Source organism: Apteryx rowi, unplaced genomic scaffold (genome assembly GCF_003343035.1).
Source record: "Apteryx rowi isolate R43461 unplaced genomic scaffold, aptRow1 scaffold_480, whole genome shotgun sequence".
Classification (NCBI taxonomy): domain Eukaryota; kingdom Metazoa; phylum Chordata; class Aves; order Apterygiformes; family Apterygidae; genus Apteryx; species Apteryx rowi.
Genome location: NW_020450739.1, coordinates 429,040 through 448,956, shown reverse-complemented (window position 1 = coordinate 448,956; position 19,917 = coordinate 429,040). Strand labels below are relative to the sequence as shown.

Below are 19,917 nucleotides of genomic sequence, written 5' to 3'. Positions count from 1 at the left end.
AGTGAAAACCCTCTGCCAGGGCACTGTTATTTAAATATCAGAGATTTGACTTTGTAAAATGGTGTTTTCTTCAAGGTGCAGAAATATCTCTACGCTAGCAAGATAGCCCTTTTTCCCTTGCCCCCTAAGGCTTGAGAAAGGGACAGAGGCAAGCTGTCTGCAATCACTGACACAAAATCTGCTGCAAGAAACCTCCCCTACACAGTGTTGTTTTTACCCCATAGTCCCAATTTGCACTTTACTATTCCCCCTGGAAAGTGTGGCCAGGAGGAACAGGCTAAGGGAGCAAAGGGGAAGAGGAGGGCACACAGCTCAGGTGCCTGTCAGGGAGCGAACACATCCATCCTCACCGTTCCTCCAGATGCCAGACCACCAAGCACAAATCCAAACCTTTTGGGCAGCTATTTAACTTTCACGTGCTGCAGTTTTCCTAGAAAACATACATACAACAATTTTCCTCAATTTCACTACAGGTTTTTTTCCCCAGATGAGCCACCAACATTTATCTAGGTTGCTTGTCATGCTTTCCATAAATAGGAGGTGGCCTCAGACCATGAGGTCCCCACCCTGTTTGCAGGCTGATCTGTTTCAAAGGCATTTACTCTGTAAATGTCCGCTCCACCTGGTTTCACTTGGTTGATATGATTCTTCCATCCAGCCTGGGGCTGTACCAACTCCTCTGTGTTAGACACAGCTACACAAAACTTCCACTGGCCACAGAAAGTCCTAAAGACACCACAGCATTTCCAGCACCAGGACAAAAACACACCAAACTATTTGCAACCACAGCACAAAGGCTGAGTTACCCCAGAGCCCCCAAGGAAAAAGCCACCTGATTAAGATAAGAAACATCCTTTTCCTATATCGCTTGTTTCTCCTCTCTTTATTCTCTGTCCTCTTTTCTCTGTCACACTGCATTCAGTCCTTCCCACTTGCATTTCTGTTTCCATTCAGCTTTGGCCTTTCCCAGGCTAAACATAGCTTCCCTAGCTTGGCATCAGCCTCATTTTCCATTTGCAGCACTCCAGAAAACTTTGGGAGCACTTGCATAAAACCTCTTCACCAGCTCCTCCAAAAAAACTTCAGCCAAGAGTGAGCATTTCAGAACTCCTTGCTGTGGGTCAGAGCAAGGACAGACTGGAGAGGCAGCATGCCCAAAACACAGGCCACAAAGTGATTCCACCCCCAGAAGAAAATACTGTAGGATGTCTTCCATAGAGGGAACTGGTTAGTGAAGTCCTGCCTGTTTTTCTGTGCTAAGTAACTCCCACTGACAAACATGGTGAGATCCAAACAGCACCCGGCTGGGTAATAACACCTTCAAACAAGGGGCGCTTGAGAGACCTTGATTCATGGGTGAGGGAAGGCACCTGGCTGAACACCAGCATAGCACTCACTGGCAAGCTCCATGTGCCTCATCCTTGGCAGGAATGGGTCACCCATGGCCGCTGACTCTCTCTACCTCCATCGAGGGGAACACAAGGCTACTTGCAGCTGGGATGCCCACTTTCCCTTCTGTTACTAGGCACCTACAAACAGACTAGCAAGTCCTCCCACTACTGTGTAACCTCATGTTCTGGTTTGGAGACGAAGACACAGACAGCCCTCAGGTACTGCTTCCTTCAGAAGATCCTGGATCCTACAAGGCCCTTGGCAACATAGTCTAATGCTGAAGCCATCCTAAATTATACACTTCTTTCAGGTTTGCTCCTTGCTATCCTACAGTTCAGGAGCTCAGACAGGACAAGAGAGAGCCCACAGATGATTTTGGTTTCCTGCTGTGCTCCTGAAGGGATGACAGAGTTAAATGAGCCAAGCACCCCCCACAATCTGCTCTCCACTGAAGTTTTGGAGAAGTTCTGCCTGCATGGCTAAGAGAGAAGTTGAAGCTAAAGGAAGAACAAGTGTCCTATTATTGCCACTGTTCCCCTTATCATCTGAAATAGGACATGAGGCATAACCTGCAGGACACATCTCTGCCTTGCCGTAGATGGAGGCTGGGATGTCAGGGCAGACGCACACTGCCAACCTCTCCCATGGCCAAAGAGAAGCTGGATGCCCTCAGACTCTGTGGAAGCTAAGAGAAGGGCTAGGAAGAGCAAACACATCTCCTCCACCTCCACCTCTTCCTTTCTGGGAAGGAAAGGCAAGAACTGGCTCCCAGAAGCAGCCAAGACCTCACCAGTGTTAAAGTCCTGCCGGCATTATAGACTTCAGAGGCTTCAAGACAAGGCCCGGCTTTGTGAGAGAGCGCTCTAATCTCTGAGGTCTCTGGCAGGAAAACAAAACAAACCAAAAAGAAATCACAAAGCCTGTTCCCAAGGTGAGTGGAGATGTTTTTGGTTGTTCAAAGGCTTCTGATAAGGTGACCAAGATTAAAGAACAAGTAAGTGTACAGTTAAGGGCAAAGTCCCAGTGCAAGCCAAAAAACATAAAGCCAGCAGCAACAACGTGCTTCTCACCAAAACCTCAGCACATCCACCTGCTCTTCCACCTTCACCCTAAAGGCAAGGGCTGTTTGATGCTAGCAAAGGCCCTGCCCTAACCCCCCTGCATAGCCAGAGCATGCCTCCTCCCATTAGCAAGCTGGAAAGATACCGAGAGGAACATATTCCATCACTACACCAGAGGGGATCCCAAGTAGCTCAGAATCCATGGCATGTCAGTACCAGTCCTAATCTCAGCTGGTCTGTAGCAACACTTTGCTCCTGACTTCACAACTTGCTGCATTTGCTCCCATTGGGTCTGTAAGAACTAAGCACACATGACCCACAGCCCTTCAAAGGGAACTGGTAACTATGGGTACCTCACCACTGAGACTTCAGGGAGGCCTCATTTCCCAGGAAAACTCTTAAAGTCAATGGGAACTAATTAAGTTGCTGTGCCCCACTCAGTCTGCAAAGTGTAAAATTAACTAAATATAAATTTAAGTAGGTGCTAATGGAATGGCGGCTGCCCAGAAACAAAGGTGAGGCCCTGTGTGTGATAAAATTCAGAATGACTTGAAAAGCAAACTGGTATGTTACTGATAACAGGGTGTGCTGGATTCCCTGAGTAAAGTCATCTAGAAATTATTGTGGGTCATTTCAAGAATACGTCTGTCTGGAAACTGGTCTAAAAAGCAAATGGAAAAGCTGCATTAAGAGTTTGCTGGAGGAGAAAACTCCTTCTCTCTCGCTAAAGTTTCTCTCTGTCAGAAATTTTCACGTTCTCTGCAGGAAGTATTGGAGACCTAGGAAAGCGGAATTTCCCAGACCCAGATTTCCCACTCTGTCACTGCTTCCAGTGCCATAACTGCTGCTGGAGAAAGGCACATACCCCTCTTGGCCTTTTCAGCTGCCCTGAAACCCAGCAAACTTGTTTCAGCTCTAGGCTCTTTGAGATCTTACTGTAAAAGCTGCCGGGTTACAAATGATTTGGTCAAGCTGACCATGTGTAAGCAGAAGATAAAGCAGCTAAGTCCCWGCTCAAGCAAAGCACAAAATCACAAAATAAAGAAATAAAGACAGTGAAAAAAATGCTGAAGTGGACGAGAGCAGGAATGGGCCTGACAGCCTCAGCAGGGTGCAGGACTCAGCCCTGCTCCTCTCTCTGGCTGGAGCTTTGGGTCATCCTTGGTGAGAAAATGGACCCAGTCAAACAATGGATGTACCTTCTGTGATTTCTCCTTGTGGGAACAACCTCCAGGTCCTCAAGGTCTAGCTACCTGCACGGAGCAAAGGAACACCAGTCTCGAGCCAGGCAGCTCCAACTTCAGCTACCTAAGACTCCTACCAAAGACACAGCCTGTGCCACCTTCAGTACTTCCTCGTGGGAGGACTTATCACCCCCTCCCACCAGCCAAGCTCCAGCCAGCTTCTTTGGAGGTCTGCCCCACCATCATGGCACTGCCACCCCCTTCTAACATGAGACCATTACTGTTTTTACTCCTGGCCCTTCCCAGGTGAATTTTAACCCTGGGTATGGCTTTTCTGTGGCCCTCTGGTATCATTTTCCCCATCAAACTCATGACTTCCCCAGGAATCTTAAGGCTGCCAAACACTTCTTTTAAGCAAAAAGAGGCTTTCATTTATGTTGCAGATGATCTGTTTTGACTTAAAAGTAGAAAGCCATTTCCACCAGGACATCCATCACTCTCCATTCCCTCCTAACAAAACTCCTGAGGGACACTGACGTGGCTTAGTAAGAGATCCTTGGGCTGCCAATTGCACTCATTCCACAAAAACAATTTTCACTTCCCACTGATTGCATCAGCAACTCCAAATGCCCCTGCAGCAGCACTGATCTACACAGACGTTTTTAATCCTGAAACTTGCCATTTTGGCCATGAACCACACCCTTTCAATGTTGGCCTTTGCTATCTGCATGCTAGCTGGCCACAAATATACAAAATAATACATGCAAAACAAGAGGGCCTGCATGTTTGCAGCAAAATGTTTTAACTTAGCTCCTTATGTAAGCAGCTGCATTAGCAGTTCCAGGAGCCAAGGACTAACCTTGCTCGCCCTGGGCCATGTGGATGGCTGCTGGCACCACAAGAGATTTCTGCAGATAGTGTTTTGCCCTGTTCTGTTTGCACCATGCCATTTTGGCCTGCTCATCTGTGTCCCTTTCCAAAGGTTTGAGCAAGCACTACAACCCCTTCACTCTAGCAGCACAGCAAAAGCAGTGCAAACTAGCCAGTCCTGAGCAGCTCCTGCAGAGCTCTTGCCTCAGCAAAGACATCATCCAGTCACACATCAGTCTGTGTATCCCAGGAGATGCCCAGGGGCTGTCCCCAGCCTCCATTTGCAAAACTCTTGTCCTAACTCCTGGACACCTTGGGATACTGCAAACACCTGCTTGAATAGGTCTGTTGTGGTTCACAGCAATACTCACGTTTTCTTTCCTTAGAAATCATCTCGCCATTGATACTAGCATTCCTTCTATAGCCTAAGCAGCTAGATACTCAGTCTGGTTAGGGAGAAAAAAAAGACAATGCTGATGCTGTCCATCCTTAGGCAACCAACAGTACTTGTCTGCAAGGAACCATTGGAAAGCCTCTTTTCCTGAACACAGGCAAAGCAAAGTCCCAGAAGCAGCTTCCTCCTCACAGTTCCCCAAGCCTGCCCCAGGACCCCAGACTCCCTGCTCTCTACAAAGATGCCTCTTTTGCTGCAGTAATCTCTAGGCTACAGCTGCCTCCTTCTTGCCAACATGTACAAGGACATCAGTTCTGTCCTTGTTAGCCAAGCGAAACATTGCCCCATAGAATGTGACCTTTTTCCTGCTTCTCGCTTTCATAGCACCCTCTCAGCATCCCAGCTGTTCCAGGAGAAAAAGGCTTAATTGCTCCTTCCACTGAGCCTGGAAAGCTCTTGCCTGCTCATCGTCTTTATCAGCAAGAGCTGTCAAGCTGACCACCCAAAGGCAGCTATTCATGCCTTGGGTGTGCTATTGTGTGCAACAAGGAGTGCTATTTATGGCAAATGGATCCAGCTTTAGCAAAATCAAACAAAAATCTACACGCAGATTTCTGCTAGGTTGTTTTAATGCTGGAGCAGTCCCCACCACAGCAAGGAAAGTAAAAAGGTGCAGATGAAGGAAGGGAGAAAGTTAACTGATGTTACAGCTAGCCTCAAACCCTTGCAAACCCTAGTGCTCTCCCTCACATCCACCCATCACTCTGGCTCCACTACCTTCCCTGTGCCATTTGACCCAGCCAGCATAGGGAACTGAATCAGCAAATGCCAGGCCTACAAAGATTTTCCTTCAGTTTAATCCCTGACGAGGATTACTGGGAGCCAGGCAAGCATCAGTGCTAGTGCAAGGGAGATGGAGCCAGGTGGGAAGGAGGCTGCTGCTAAAGGAGCAGCACCTGCCACTAGCCAAACTTCATTGAATGGTGAAACCACACCCTTCCTAACACATTGGCCTCTTTGTGAAGTGGAAGGAGAACAAGATTGGTCAATCAGCATTTGATAAAAACTGGGACTGAAGAAAAGAAAAAGGTCCTTTCAGAGTTCAGCTGTTTGTTTGAGGAGGATATAGTTAGCAATTCAGGACTTGCCTGGCTGCGTTAGATATTAACAACACAGCATGGACCTTTATGCAACAACAGGAGTTGTGGCAAATGCACGCACTCATGGGATGCTGTCTCCATGTGGGTCACACTGTGGGGAGTCCTTGCTGGGTGGTCCAACAGCAACAGCCAGAGGTTGGAGATCCTGTACTCCTTTCCTTCTCGCCTTTCCACATGTAGCTGGTCACATCAACTGCACATTTAGGCTTGAAAAGGGACCACACAGCCCTGCTTTTCAAGCATAGGCACAGTTTTCCCCACAAACCTGGGAAAAGGCCACCCACAGGCCCAAGAGCCTACGGACAGGCCCCTCAGGAAAGCCATCATGTGACTGCTCTGACTAGAGAATAGCAGCAGTCCCAAGTACCTTGAGGCAAGCTGAAGCCTCTTGGCTCATCAATTTGGAGGTCAATGGGAATGCAGGGAAATGGGACTGGAAGGAACTAGAAGCTTCTGATACTACCTATCTTCAGAGCTCCTCATCTGCCTTCTAGTGAGATTTGCCTCTCCCCAAGCAGTGAATATGCCCCCACCTTTTAGGGTCATACTCTTAGCAACAGGCACTTGGGGTAGTTCTGTGCCAGCAGGACAGTCCTCACATGCACACAAAAGTGCAGCAAGCCCATTAACTTGGCATGTCAGGAAAGATCTGCCCAGCAAGCGGAGACAGAGCCTATTCCCCCTTACAAGGGCATCTTCCACTTCCTGAAAGAAGCTGCTGCAAAAGACCTACTTGCCTCCACTCAAAACATCCTGGGAACAGGCAGCAGGAAATCACCATCACAACCCTCTCAAAAAAATTTGCAGCCACGTTGCCACACTCTGGAACAGTCTCCCTGGGATGCAATTTGCAAGGTAATGGATGCAACCCAGTGCCTTCCAAGAGAGCTGCTTGCACACAGACAACAGCATGCTGTGCTTCCTGTCACCAGACCCCACTGAGTGCAGAGAACTTTGCCTTTTGAATTTCTCTTCTGCAGATGCATCAGGTTATGCCCAGGAAAGAGGCTGTGAGGAAGCAAATGGGAAGACAGGAGACCCTGAACACAATTACAGACCAAAACTGTGTCTCTCATGATGAATAGGCTTGTCCTTATGGAAACAACTGAGCTGAGAAATGACAAATCCCACAAGCTCTTCTAGGAAGAGGGAACAACCAAATAGGATCAGGATCAAGCCTGCCTGGGCACCCTAATATTCCTGAGCTTCTCATTCCCAGTGTGCCTGTGCGGATGCTCCCAGGAAGGGGTACCCCTTGCCCTGCAGCAACAGGACCTCCGCATCTAAGTCCTGCCTTGAGATGCTCACAGACCCTAAGGCACCTGCTCCACAGCACCATGGTTCCACAAACCAGGCTTATTCATCTCAGACTGTGTGAGACATGGTTGTGACTGCAGTGAAGAGGAGGAGGGGGAAGAAACACCAACTCCCGATCCAGACATCCCATTTCGTGAAAGGCAACAGCAGAAAGGGATTTGACTCATGAAAAAGGTAAGCTAGTTCATGTCTCTCACACAGCCCCAGGCTCCGAGATAAGCTACCAACCAGAGTAGATAGCAGGAGCACAGGATGGGTGGAGAACGCAACAGCCCTACAGTAAACTTGCGGTTTTGATGAGGTGGACAGGGAGAGGCAGTGCCTGCCTGTGCCAGGGAAGGGGGGAATGAGCTGCCTCCCTGCTGTGCTCCCTGTGAGGGGGAGGGGAGGAAAAATGACACTATTGCGGCTAAAGAAGGATGATGTTTTGGCTGAAAGGGAGCTCAGACAGGTGTATCTATCTGCTGTGCTTTTCCTGGCACACACACAGGCACAAGCAAAGGCAAAACATGCCCTGTCAGTGTCCTCAGCCAGTCCCAGGCTGAGTACGTGGGCAGCCTGGTTTTGCCGTGACTCCCGAAGGCAGAATGGATGTCACGCAGCCTGCATCGATGGTCCTCGTTGCAGAAATCACAACCACATCCTCCATCTCCACCACCCCTTAGGCATGTGGTCCATTGCCATCCTGCCATCCAGACTTAGTATCCTTGATCATGCAAAGCCATGGCTGTGTCCTTGCTGATGTTCTGTGAGACGCTGGGATGAGCCTTGGAGCAGAAGGATGCAGAGGAAGAGCCACTGAAGAGGGAAGAGACCTTGGGGAAAGGACCAACTGTGGATCTTCATCATCGAGGGCAGCCTCCCAGTTCTCTATTGAGTTGTCTTGCATTGTCCACCAGCCAGGAAGAAGCAGACCCTGTGACCCACTTTTCTGCTGGTACTGGTGCTTGGGAGGGATAACTAGCTTCCTACCAGGTGCGCCCCACTGCTGGTCATCCTGATATAGCACAGTCCCAGCATGGGAGGGAGCTGGCTAGGGACAATGTAGGAGGCCAGTCTGAAGTGCTTGGAGTACCAAATGCTTCTCAAGCATAGTTAAGGGCTGTGTCCAGAGCCCTGAGTAACATGAGGGAAAGCACAGGGAGCGAGTCAGGGCTTGCTTCAAGCACAGCCCAGCACAGATGAAGCCTAGCTGCCTTGGAGAGAGCTAGCCCTGTGCCATGTAGATATGATCCAGTCTCCACAGACCTCTCTACAACACAGACCGAAAGTGTAGCAACTATCAAGGGATAGGCACTCCCAACCTCAGCTTTGTCAAGAAGGAAAAGAAAAAGGGCAAGCACATGAGAAGGAATAAAAAGGGGCAAAGCTAGTTCACGAAGAGCAGAGCAGGGAGGACATAAGGAAGGACAAAGCAGAACAATATGCATTGACAGCTGCATCCTTGAGTGAACCTGAGGGGGAAGGCAGGGACACAAACGTGTGGCACAGCCACCACCTGCTCCTTCCTGCCAATCGAGGCTGCCAGGACTGTCCACCCACTGTCTATATAAAATGGCAATGATTTGCAGAAGGCTGCTGAGTGCCAGCAGCCCCCCAAGGCCTGCTGTGTAAATTTGCCACTCCAAGTGAGTGATCACTCCCTGGGGGCAGGCACTCAAGAGCCGGGCACCAGTGGGAAGGTCTGCTCCAGGCTCACCACGCCAGGTACCCTGGGGAGGGGCCAGCAGATACAGGAACACAAGCCAGGCACCGTGTATTTGCTTTCCATTCTCCCAGTCTCTGCACTCACCTCACAATAACCACTCACTCCTCGGCCAAAGCTCCACTCACCATGCTGAAATTCAAAAGGTACCTGATCACGTAAGTGGATTTTTTTTTTTTTTAAGTAAAATACTATTTCCTTTGAAGAAAACAAAAAGCTTTTACTGATAAGAGGCTAGCCTCTCCCCTCCCCAGATCTAGCCACATCCCTGTAGGTCCCTCTATGCTAAGAAATGGTTGGAGATTGAAGTGATGATGGGAATTGGCAGGGCAGCACTTCAGCTCTGCGTAAATGCGGGGAAGCTTGGATCGATTGAGCTCTCTCTTTTACTGAAATTCCAAGAGTAGCATTTCTCCCCTTTGTGCTGAGCAGGGATATTATCTTTTGTAAGGCCCGATGCTGCAAAGGAAGAGGAGCTGCAAAGACCTCAGCAGGGCAAGCAGCATGCCGATTCCTCCTGCCTCGTTCCAGACAAGGGCACGCTGCTCTCAACTGTGCATGCTCACTTGCAGAGTAGACGGGGAATAGAAATGTGGCTCTGTGAAAGTCATTTATATGGCAATCCCAGCTAATGCATCTGGAGTGACGTGCCTTCTTCCAGAGGCTCTATTTTGGAGAGGACAGATGAGGAAGAGAGGAGAGCAAGGCTTGAGTTCATGGCTCTGCTCACTGGTAATCCACTTGCATTTCTAAGCAAGAAAGCCATACCCCACATATCTGCAGTGTCTGGGGCACTGGACACACTGCTGCCATATGCCAAGATGCAAGGATGGAGTGGGGGGAGACAGGACGGGACACACAAGCAAGCAGTTCTGCTCACGTTGAAATGAAAGGGACCGTTAACTTATCTTCTTGCGAGCATCCCACAGACCAGTGTCCCTGTTTTGTTTGCTAGATGAGTGAAGAAAGTAGCTCCAATTGCTGTTCAGAGGAACCAGGCTTTTGTTCTCGTGTAAGTTAATTCCTTGTGCAACATCTCTCACTGCCTGGTGCATATCTAGCCACAGCAAATCAGTGAAGTCATTTTCTACCACCTATCCACCTAGTAAAATCAGCTTTGGCCACCTCCCGCAGCACTAGGGAGACAGCATGGGCTGAGACCCAGAGGCTGCATTCGAGGGACAGCAACAGTTTGCTAAACAACAGCCTACAGCATGGTCCATCCCAAGTGGTGCGTTTGAAGTTTTCTGTCTCATTCAGGGAAAGGGCACAGAACAGAGCAAAGCTGATCACCCTCACCCTCTCTACTTCAAGTGGGGGGAAAACAGAGGGGAAGTCAGAGTTACCAATGCAATCAAGAGTGCCTGCTTCCAAGCAGCACCTCATGCAACCTCTCCCCTGCCAGGAGCAGAGAGTAGAACACAGCTGGGGTCTCACCCCTTGTAGCTAAATGACAGACAAACTGGCTTTTGATGAAACCTGCTGAGCCAACTTCAGGATTCAGCTGTGGCTCTGTGGCTGAGAATTTAGCTCAGCTTTCACTCCACATGGCCAAAGGCACATCTGGGGTGCTGCATGCCCCTTTGCACCTTGCTTTGCCATTTTTGGAGATGATAGCACACACTCCCTGACTGTACAGGGCTCTTCGCTTAAAGCCCACCAGCAGTTGGAGGCATTTCCTGAGACTCTCTGAGTCACTCTCCCAGCATTCACGGTCTGACCCACCCTACAGAGCAACTTTGGACACCTCAGACGTTCATCTTCCCAGTGCTTTGATCTCAATGATTTATCACTGCGCCAACATGCCAGCACCCATGATCTCATCCTGCCATAGTAAAGCAAGAAGGAAGAAGGAAACCGTGTGAGCTTCTTGCAGATAAAACTGTAAATTGTTCAGTTGCTGCAGTCTCCAAGAAAAAATGCTTCTCATTCTGTGTGTGCCATTTTACCCATTTCTGCTGTCTTTGTGCAACTTCTTGGCGTCCTGTTGAATTTCAGTGCTGCCACAGCTCTTCCTTTCTCAGTGTACGCTCCTTGATCTTTATTGTCATCTCCAAAGGAGCGGCAGACTAGCAGCAAAATAACCTTGGATCTTGCACAGAATCTGAATCTCTACAGGTTGAAAATTTAGTACCGCCCAGGAATCCCTTTAGAAGCAACTCCAGAAGTATAACTGCATAAAATACTTATATAGGAGTAGTGCATGGTGCTGCTCAACTCTGTACCTTTTGCCAGGGAAGTGTTGCATCATTCTGCCTTTGCTACTGTGTGTTTGTGCGGCTTTCCCAAAGGTCTACCAACAGCAGACACAGAGGACATTTAGGTATATTCGTAAATACCACAGGTCTTGATTCCCTTCTTGCCACTTTTCTTGGACTCACCAGGCAGCAGAACTCAATCAGCTGCACCTTGAGTGATGGGAGAGTCAGACAAAATCTCAGATCTCTAGAAGATCTTTCCAGCATCATCACTGTCTGTTATTCCAGCAAAGACTGAAACTGAGAAAGACTATATTGCAACTATGACAATTAAAAACTACTCCTGCTTGCAGCAGGTGTTGCTTCATCCTGGAGCAACTCATCCTTATCCCACAGGGCAATAAGAAGTCTTTCTGAACATCAGTGATCTTCCCTACTGGGATACTTCAGCAAGCACTGCCTTGCAACAGCTCTGTGGCAACCCCAGCTCTCCGGAATGGATGGGTGGCCTGATGAACTGTGCCAGCAGTACAAAACTATCACTGAATCAATCAACTGCTCCAGGCCATTGTCACTGTGAAGTGTCATTACTTGGCTGTTTTCAGCACCACAAACTGTTAAGCTATGTCTTGGCCCTTTAAGCACTGTTTAAGCATTTGGCATTTTTCTGATCTATTACTTGTAATATCAATTTATCTTTGATGACACAAGGCTCTCCTTGTGCTGCTTTGCATAGCCTAGTAGCAAGCTGTTTTCATGCTTGCCAGCTGCTTGTCTCTCAGCTGAGCTTTTCAATGCCCTGGTGCAGATGCTGCTAGAGATCCAACAGTTTATTGGATTAGGACTGTTATTCACATCACATGTGGCCTAGACCCTAGACAACACATTGTGTCTCATTTTTCCAGTCTAATTTGGCATATGCAGTCTGCTCTTCGAGTTGAAAATGAGCAGCACAGAGCATGATCTCCAGTCATTTCTTGGCTTCTGCCATGAAGTAAATCAACATTTTATCTCAAATTGAGTTTGAGTTTTGCACAGCCAGTGACTTCTGCCTCTTCATTGGTGGTGCTCAGACCAGACACCCAATTCCTCCCTGGTCCAGGCAGTTCTGCCATCACCAGTGCAAACCACCACACAGCAACAACCAATGAGATGACCATGGATACCTCCAGGTTGTCATCAGATTTTGGAGATGCTGTGCTGATGATGACCAACTTGTTCACCACATAATGTTAGTAATTACATGCCTTTTGAACCTTCCTCAGTAGCACTGTCATGACCTAAGACTTCCCAGACTTCACAGTCCCAAATGCTTTAGTCATTAAAAGTCTCCCAGGAGTTTGTCATTTCAGCTCAGTGATTGACATTGTTGAGATCAGAGCAGAATTGTGCCCATGAGCGTCCAGTCTCGTGCACAACTACTGAAGTACTGTTGTAACAAGCAAACCACAGTTAGTCATAGCATTCAGTCAATCAATCAATCATTTTTCTGGAGCAAATCCATTCTTCAGCAGCAAACCCAAATCCCTTACCAATATCAATGGGATGCAAGTGATGACTTCAGATAGCCCTTGTTTGTGTTAGCTTATTGAGTAGCAATGATAGCTAATGTACTTCTTCCACATGTCAAAAGATTGCCCAGCATAGCAGACAAAGAACCAGAGATGAAGAACTTAAGAAAAGTCCTTGTGGTCCCAGGCCCACTCTCTTGTTCAAAACTGTTCCCTGATAAAAGCACCTGAGGGAAACAGGTAGCACCAGTAGATGTGGATCAGCTGTTGGAATGTGGCTAATAGGAAGACTCTGCCCAGATTTCTGCTTTCCTTTGCTCTTCCTATTTAGAGCTCTCCATTTCAAACTCAGCAGCACCAACAAAACAGCTAGTGCCTGCCCTCTCCCTCTAAGGGGTTGACAGCAGACAGCTGGGTCTTGCAGGCTGGATTCCCACTTGAGGAATAATCAGCAATAGAGGTTTTAACCAGATTTTTGGTACAAATCAGCTCCTATTATGTAACAACAGGCCCCTGAGTAGAAATCAGTAGAAATGAAGTGCAAGCTAATCCTTTTTTCCAGGAAGCTTAGTCCTCCAACTGCTCCACTCTGCAGAACAACTGATTTGTGTTAGCAAGTTTAAGGTCAAGCTCCACTACGGTTTGCAACAACCCTTATGAACAGTAAGAATCCTGCAGAGATGTTTTTCAGGGCCTGAAGTTGCTCACACACAACAGAGAGACCCAAAGCCCCACTGCATAGTGCCAATGACTCCCTGAACAGCACCAGGGAAATCAGGGAAGACTTTGTGCTGCCATTATGGACTCAGAGGACAGGCTTACAAATAGGCTTCAAGGCTCACTCACAGATCCCTGCAGTTCTGATCTGGCTTGGAAATGGTCCCCACAGCAGACCAGAGCAGAAACCAGAGGTCCAAACCAATTCTTTTCCCTCCTCAGGCAAAGCCATATTGCCCACTGGAGAGGCACAGCTCACCAGCCACGAACAGCCCATCATGACACCATCTGTAAGGAAGTGATTTTTAGTATATAACRGGTTTTAGTTAAAACACTCCTGCTCAAATCTGGAACTGATCTGCTCTGGCTTCCCAAGAGAGACGAGACTCCCCCCTGCATCATGTCTGCACCCACAACCGGAGCCTGTGCTGGAGGTTAATCACTACCCGAGAACATCTCCAATGACAGAAATCCAGAGATGTGGGGCATAGGGAAAATAAAGGTTTATCATCTCTGTTTATAGAGATAGGGCTAGGATACATCTAGGCCATGCAGGGCAGGGCAAATGGAAGCAGCACCTATTCCCGCTGAAGTCAGTGCCCAGGCCATGGTGGTAAGACACTCCTGAGCAGCCAAGTGACTTTATGGTTATCACTGTTTACCTTTTGGTGTGATATTCGTGTCCCAGCTGGAAATTTCCACTAGGCTGCACTCCTTGAGCACAGCATTTGAGGTTTATCAGTTATTGCTGCCTCTGCACCTCCTTCCACCCATAAAAATGTGACCTTCCGCTTAAGAAAAAAAAAAAAGACTAATTTCTGACAGGAGTCATGCCCTTTGTAGGAGATTCAAGGCCTCTTTTCCCTCTCATTAGGGCCTCACACATGTTCCTTCTACCCACACAACATAACTAATGGTCTGAAACATCTGCTTCCTTGCAGGAAATTGAAAGCAATATATAGATGTCAGCTAGGTCGGCTCTGGATCTCCTTCAGCCTCCTCATTCTCCTCCTGGTCATTCTTCAAGTTGTGGAGAAGCTACAGCCTGCCAAGTAGGTTCCAAGCAGGATTGTAAACCTGCACCTCTGTCCTCCAGTCTTTTACTGACAGCTGAGATCAGCTCAAAACTGCCATCCTCAAAATCACCCAACACTCTCTTCTTTAAAACTGCAGAATCAGTCAGGTGGGACGGAACCTCCAGGGATGTCTTGTTCAACCCCTGACCTGTTACAGAACCTGTTCCAGGGCCAGACCAGGCTGCTCCTGGCTTTCTCCCAACAGGTCTTGAAAACCTCTGAGGATAGAGGACTGCACAACCTCCTCAGGTGACCTGCCCCACAGTGTGACTATCCCTGTGGGGAAAAAGTTCCTCTTATATCCAGTCTGATCCTCTCTTGTTTGAGCTAATGCCTGTTGGCTCTCATCCTCCCACTATGTACCACTGTGAACAGCCTGGCTCTACCTTTCTGATGACCTTCCTGTAGGCACTGGCAGGGTGTTGTTAGGTCCCTGAAGATGTTTCTTCTTGAGGCTGAACAAGCTCTAGTCCCTCAGCCTCTCCTCACAGGGCAAGTACTCCAGCCCCTGGCCATCTTGGTGGCCTTTGCTGAACTCACTTCCTTTTAGCCACATCTTCCTTGTATTTGAGAGCCCAAACCCGTATACATTACCAAGATGTGGTCTAACAAGTGTTGGCTAGAGGGGGGTAATCAGTTCCCTGGATGATCTGCCTGTGCCCCTGTTCATATAGCCCATGATGCTGTTGGCCTTCTCTTCTGTCAGGGCACACTGCTGGCTCATGTTCAGCTTCTGTCTGCGAAGACCGCCAGGGCCTTTCCAGCAGAGCTGCTCCCTAGCCAGGCAACCTCCAGCCTGTATCGTTACCAAGGGCTCTTCCTTCCTAAGGGCAGGGCTGGACATTTGTCTTTGTTGAATTTCATGAGGCTCCTGTTGGCTCATTCCTACAACCTGTTCAGGTCTCTCAGGATGGCAGTCCTGCCCTTGAGTGTATTGACTCCCAGTTCAAGGTTATCTGAAAACTTTCCTCCAGCTTCCCCAGGCCTTGTCTTACTCTTTCTTTTCCCTTCCTCTTGCTTTGTCCCTTTCCTACAGCCCACAGTGCTCCAAGGAGACAGAGGAGTCATTGCATAGCTCTCAACTTGGCCTTTTCTTCCTACATCAGCCCCAACCTTCCAAGGCAGAAGTGCAAARTGGTCAAGTCCTGCACCCATCTGCTGTGCCTCCCATCACAAGAGAAATGGAAGAATCCTTTTTAGGATCTCTGCAGGGGGTTTTGTTGGGCTGCAGTAAGGCTAACTTCTTTACATGCTCCTTCCTTCCTTTGTGTTTTTGCAGTTCTCAAAGGCACTGGGTGCTGTGGGGTCCCGCTCCAATGGAGGCTGAACTCCCCACATGCTTGGAAAGAATTGTGATGGGCTCAAGCAGTTTCGAAGCAGCAGAGCAAACCATCTCTGAGCAGCCTGTCCATTGCCTGAGCTTAGAGGTCACTGCCTTGGGAGCTACACAGGGCATCCCAGAAGCAGTGGGTCATTTCCCCAGCTCCAGTGCACCTCCAATGCTCTGCCATAGGAGTGCATTCACTGCTCCCAGAACAAGTTCTCACTGCCAGCTGTCCCCTATTCACACAATGGGTGCAATAAAGGCCACTTCCACCTCACAAGCAATTAGATAGTATCAAGACCAGGAGCTAAAATGTGTTTCTTAACATCACTAGCTCTGCACCCTGGAGTTCAGAGGCAGAAGGACCCACATGATGGTCCAGTCCTTGTGTGTCTGAGGCTGTTCAGTTCCTCCTGTGCTTCATTATGCTGATTCTTCCAGCTTATGTCAGTCTGCACACAGCATTTCCACCCTGGGAGACTAAGCTGTGTCCTGAAAGGGGTGAGGCTGAGGGACTGTGTGTTGGTGACAACTCATGGCCTCCCTTTTACAGAAACTGCCGGTGTGAACTGGAAAACGCCCTGCAGCAGACCACAGGCAAGAACCAGAAGAGGTCCAGCTATATCCTACAGATTCCTAAGCCGCTAGGGAAGGATGTTCCCCAACACAGGCAGAAGAAAGCCATGCCAGATCCCACCTCAACAAAGAGTACACAGTACATTTTTCAGCTGCAGCCAAACTTCAGCCAGACAACACCGCTGGAAAGCAGCCCAGACAGTCAAGAGGGGTTCTGGACAAAGCAACCTGTAGAAAGCAACAAGAAGATGAAAACCTATCTTTCATCCCAGACATTGAAATCCCACCTTCTTGGCCCTAGAAAAGCAGCCAAAGGAGGTCCTTCTCCAAGTATTCTTGGGAGTATCTCCACAGTTATGAGAGAGGCTGCCAACAGCATTAGGAAGACACTAACTTTTGCAAACAGCATCACTGCAGAGGAGCATATGAGAACAGCATCACCCAGGACAATGCAGGTGTTGTTACAAAGCGAGTTTCAAGCCACAGGTTCTCCCCCTCATAGATTGGTCAGCTCACCTAACCATGCTATGATAAAACCAGCTCAAGATCTACAGGCAGAAGGGTTTTACAGGACAGGCCAGAAAAGGGGATTGCTCCCAAGCTGGACAGAAGTGCCTACGGTTGAAAAGGCAGCACTTGGAGAAGGCCAGCAGGTTGATGGAATCTCTTCTCAGGAAACCATGTGCAAACCCAAGACCAACATTGTTTTTCTGAAAGTCCATAAGAGTGCCAGCAGCACTGTCATGAACATCCTCTTCCGCTTTGGTGAGATGCACAACCTCACCTTCGCCTTCCCCCTCAAGGGTGGCAGCCAGCTCTTTTACCCACGCCATTTCTTGGCAAGGTTTGTGCAAGGGTTCTCCCCTGGGAACGCTCCACAGTTCAACATCCTCTGCCACCACATGCGGTTCCTACAGCCAGAGGTAAGGGGCAAAGCCTCGATGCCTTGGGAGGGGGGAAATGGGTAGGGCAAAAGAGGCTAGCATGGAACAACGTGGGACACCCTTAAGAAATGTAGGCTTTTCAAGGATGAAGCTGAGGAGAGACAGGATTGTCCACTGGTACCCTATGTGTTATCTCCAACTCCTGAGAGCTTCTGTCAACAGGTTTAATAGACTATTGTGCTGTAAACTGAGGCATGTTCCTGAGAGAAGTCAGAGGAATGTGTCTGTAGCAGTCAGCAACTATCATCTCATTCTTGTCCAGTGGTACTTAGAGGAGGTTTTGTTGCCTAGACAGGACTGGAAGGTACCAGCTACAAGAGGAAAACAACTTAAAGGCATCACACTTGCTAGCTCAGGCCAGCCATGCCCAGCATCCACCCTTCTGAATACCACTAGAGGTCATGCAGGTCTAGTGAAAAGCAAGAAAATAGGATCTGCAACCCCATAGTGACAGGACACCCAGCTGTGGCAGCACACAGGGGGAAAGCTTTGGCTGCTCCCCTCCCCATGTACCTCTTATAGGGCTCTCCACAGCTGACACAAACACTCCTTTGATGAGTCATTCCCTGAAACCTTCTCCCAGCCCTCTGCAGCACCCACCATCTCAACCCCCTGACCGAGTGTTATGGGAACAAGCAAACAAGCCCATTCTCCCTTCCTCCCCACCTTTAAACCTCCTTTCCTCCCTGCACAGGTGCAGAGAGTGGTACCAAGTACAGCCATCTATTTCTCCATCCTGAGAAACCCAGTGCAGCTCATGGAGTCCTCCTTTGCGTACTACAAGGGCACGTCAGCCTTCTCCCGCGTCCACAGCCTGGAGGAGTTCCTCAGCCAGCCCTACCACTTCTACAACCCCGCAGCCAGTGACAGCCACTATGCCAGGAACCTCATGACCTTCGACTTTGGCTTCAATCCTGACGGAGATGTCTCACCAAAGCGGGTGCACCTGATGCTGAAGGCCATTGAGGCATCCTTTGACTTGCTCCTTATCTCTGAGTACTTTGATGAGTCCATGGTGCTGCTGAAGGAAATACTGTGCTGGGACCTGGACAGTGTTGTGTCCTTTCCACTCAACAGCAGGGATAGCAGTACCAGGTCCCCCCTCTCAGACAGCATGGTGGAGAAGATAAAGAACTGGAACAGGCTGGACTGGGAAATCTACACCCATTTCAACAAGACCTTCTGGGAGAGGATTGATAGAGATATCGGCAGGGAACGCATGCAGCGGGAAGTAAGGGCACTTCAGGAGAGGCAAGCAGATCTGGCAAGGATCTGCCTGCAAGGAAGAGGAAGCGTAGCCCCTAAAGAAATCAAGGACTCATCCCTGCTGCCACTACAATATGGCAATGCCAAAATCTTAGGCTATAACCTCAAGCAGGACTTGGACAAGAAGACGGAGCACATGTGCCGGCGGCTGGTGACACCAGAGCTGCAGTACAGCCACGCTTTGTACAAGAAGCAGTTTCTCCAGAAAATCCCACAGACCCACAAGCCAGTTCCCTCACTGCAGGGCACACAGCAGGGCAACACCCTCAGGGGACCTGTGGCATAGGCTGGAGGGAACCCAAAACTGAGCGACCTTGTCCTTTCCAGGCTTCATTCTCCAGCTCCCTCTGCTGAGTACAGCAAGGCACCAAGCTGCGGTGCACCTGTCCAGCCACTGGGAGGGGGCCTGAGCTGCTGCTCACCTCGTGTGCCCTGGGGTTTAAGTAAGGTGTTTCTTTCCCCCAGGGAACAACCAAGTTGGCAGGCTGGTGACCAAGAGATCTCCCAGAGCCTCTGGAAACCTCTGTCTCTGCAGGATTATGCAAGTCCTTGGGTGTTATGCACTGCTGTTGCTGCAAAGCAGGGCAGGCCTCAACAGAAGCCCTACGCGGTGCTAGGTCCCAGGAGCTCACCTTGACAGGACTCTCCTGGGGTAGGTCCTGAACAAACAGGGCAGGAATCCCTGACTCACAACCAAAGCATCGGAAGAGCCAGTCCGGGGATGGAAGCAGGCAGAGCAGGTGCCAGGAGGCTTCAGGCTGTAGCAGAGCTGAACACAGCTGGGGGGAGYGGGAGAAAGGGCAGGCCGCACTCAGCCGAGTTCCCCAACATAAGGGTTCTTGTCACAGCAGACAAAACCACAGCTCTCCACTGCGGGGTGTATGCTGTTTTCTGATGGCTCTGCCAGGGTACTGTCTATTCTGTCACACATATGATGTTTGAGAGGAATTAAACACAAGGCATGTGAAAACACCACGAGGAGTCCAGTTCTTACCCTACAGACCAGGGAGGTGAAGCATAAGCTATGCTGCCACTTCCTGAAGTATTTCACACCCCTAGGCAATCCCCCCCGCCCCAGAAGAGCTGCACCCAACCTTAGGCTTTGTGCTTTGTAGCGCTAACTGCATCAGCTGAGGAGAAAAGTCATCAGGATAACCATGCAGAGGCCAGTCCTTGGAGGTGACGTCCTCCACAGACAGCTCCATATTGCACCAGATAGTAC

At 49.2% G+C, this 19,917-nt stretch overlaps 1 protein-coding gene across 1 annotated transcript in view; it reads left to right on the top strand.

Moving 5' to 3' along the window:
- The window catches only part of LOC112972273 (galactose-3-O-sulfotransferase 2-like), a 37,966-nt gene extending 18,985 nt beyond the window's left edge, over positions 1 to 18,981 (top strand). The window contains exons 2-3 of the mRNA XM_026078597.1: positions 16,463 to 17,408; positions 18,124 to 18,981. Coding sequence (XP_025934382.1) covers positions 16,463 to 17,408; positions 18,124 to 18,981 — 1,804 coding nt within the window. The remainder of the gene's footprint in view (positions 1 to 16,462; positions 17,409 to 18,123) is intronic.
- The last annotated feature ends 936 nt before the right edge of the window (positions 18,982 to 19,917 follow it).